The sequence below is a fragment of the Micropterus dolomieu genome, unplaced genomic scaffold (assembly GCF_021292245.1).
Source record: "Micropterus dolomieu isolate WLL.071019.BEF.003 ecotype Adirondacks unplaced genomic scaffold, ASM2129224v1 contig_3618, whole genome shotgun sequence".
NCBI classification, from domain to species: Eukaryota; Metazoa; Chordata; class Actinopteri; order Centrarchiformes; family Centrarchidae; genus Micropterus; species Micropterus dolomieu.
Genome location: NW_025732608.1, coordinates 1 through 1824, shown reverse-complemented (window position 1 = coordinate 1824; position 1824 = coordinate 1). Strand labels below are relative to the sequence as shown.

The window sequence follows — 1824 nt, the reverse complement described above, 5'->3', positions numbered from 1 at the left end:
GAGATTTAAAGCAGCACAAACTTTTTGGTGTTAAGCTTTCTTCAGTTTGCTCAACAGAAAACAATTTGGATGGAAGTACTTATTTATCTAACTTTTCTTTTTGTTTTTGCCTCATCAAGCTGCATTCCCATCAGTCACGTTTTTAAACGTCCCAACATGTCGTGCTTTATTGGTGTTTTTGCACTGTTTTGGTGTTGTGGCAGCATCACCTGTTTCCTCGGCCTCAAAGTTGATCTGACCCTTTGCATCATCAACAGTCGACACTAACAGACCGCTGGGAGCGTTCACGCTGACAGACAGGTGTCTGTCGTGGCCGACTCCCGTCACCCACTGGACCTGCAGACAGACAGGAGGAACAGAGGCAGTGTGCTGAGTCACACTTGGAAACTGTAGGAAACGTGTAGATATTGTGGTTGAGGCGACAGGATTTGATCACGTGTCAAATACAATGTGTGAGCGAGATACACAATCTTCATGACTGCTGATGAGGCTGACATGAAATATTCATGGTACCCAGAGGATAGTACTGTAAAATATATATATATATATATATATATATATATATAATAACCTACCACAACCTACTAAAGTATATCAGAATATATATAAAATACTACATATAAAATACTATTACTATAACTTACTATATTTGAATATATATTCAGTACGACCACAGACTATATAAAAGAGTATTACATGTAATACCACTACTATACTAAATTTAAAAAAACTACTTATTACAGTATATGTGAAAATGCAATATTTGCCACTATATGTATAAAATCAACTTATTATATGTAAATGTGTGTAAAATCCATAAAAATATACTATTTAAGTATATAAAAAATACCTTACTGTATTTGTAGATGTACATAAAATAATGCATATAAAATACTACCATACTATATAGTAAAATAACCGACTAAATGTAAATATAATTTTAAAAAAACTTACTATATACTATAAGAAAATAAGCTACTGTGTATGTGTATGTGTGTGTGTGTATATATATATAAAATACTACATAAAATAACTATATTTGAATAGAATTTAAAAATGCTACTATACTACATGAAAGAATCTGAGAACTCTAGAGAGCCTGAAATATTGTTTTTGTTAACGTTATGAACCTGCTGATGTGGAGAGAAACGTGTCGAGGCCTCAGATTCTCACCGTGAAGCTCACGTAGAATCTCTCTCCGCGGTGAGCAAAGTGCCAGAAACACTCCAACCCTGCAGAAGGAAGCACCACGGAGAAGTCGTACTGGTCGCTGCCCCAGAACAGCTCCTGGTCCGTCATGTCGGGGTGGGGGTTTGTCAGGGGCCCGCCGCCAACCGGGCCCCAAAACACCAGGACAAGAAATAAGCAGGGAAACATGTCTGAAGAGATGGAGACCGCTTCTCTAAATGAAAGGTGTAGAGGGTCGAGTCTGTGAGGCAGCGTGGAGAGATCAGAAATGATTAACTGGCACCAAACTGCTGCCTCCGTCAGTGGGAAAACTGGGCCTCCTTCACAGATGGAGTCAAAAACCAACCCTGCAGAGAGGGACTGAAGGAGGGAACAAAGGTCTGACCACACAATAATTTCACTACGAGGGACAAGCAAGAAGAAACAGCTCCCAAATACCTTAACCGCCCAACTGTGATTGACCCTGAGCTGTAATCAGAAGTGAAAAGAGGCAGACATTAGGGTTTTCAAGACATGTTAGGGGAGAGGAGGGTCAGGTTAAATCTAGACCCCAGAGACACTCCACAAAGACCCGAAACAGGGAGTCTACAACCATGTCTGCAGCTCTGTGTGGCTGTGCTTACAAACTCCCCCCCC

At 40.0% G+C, this 1824-nt stretch overlaps 1 protein-coding gene across 1 annotated transcript; it reads right to left on the bottom strand.

Moving 5' to 3' along the window:
* Window positions 1–209: 209 nt before the first annotated feature.
* LOC123964610 (transmembrane emp24 domain-containing protein 6-like) lies at window positions 210–1790 on the bottom strand (the record flags this gene model as incomplete). The annotated part of the gene is made up of 2 exons (XM_046041484.1): window positions 1174–1790; window positions 210–336 (listed from the first exon to the last, which is right to left on the bottom strand). Coding segments are annotated over exons 1-2 (331 nt in total), but the record flags the coding sequence as incomplete, so codon positions are not given.
* Between the last annotated feature and the right edge of the window lie 34 nt (window positions 1791–1824).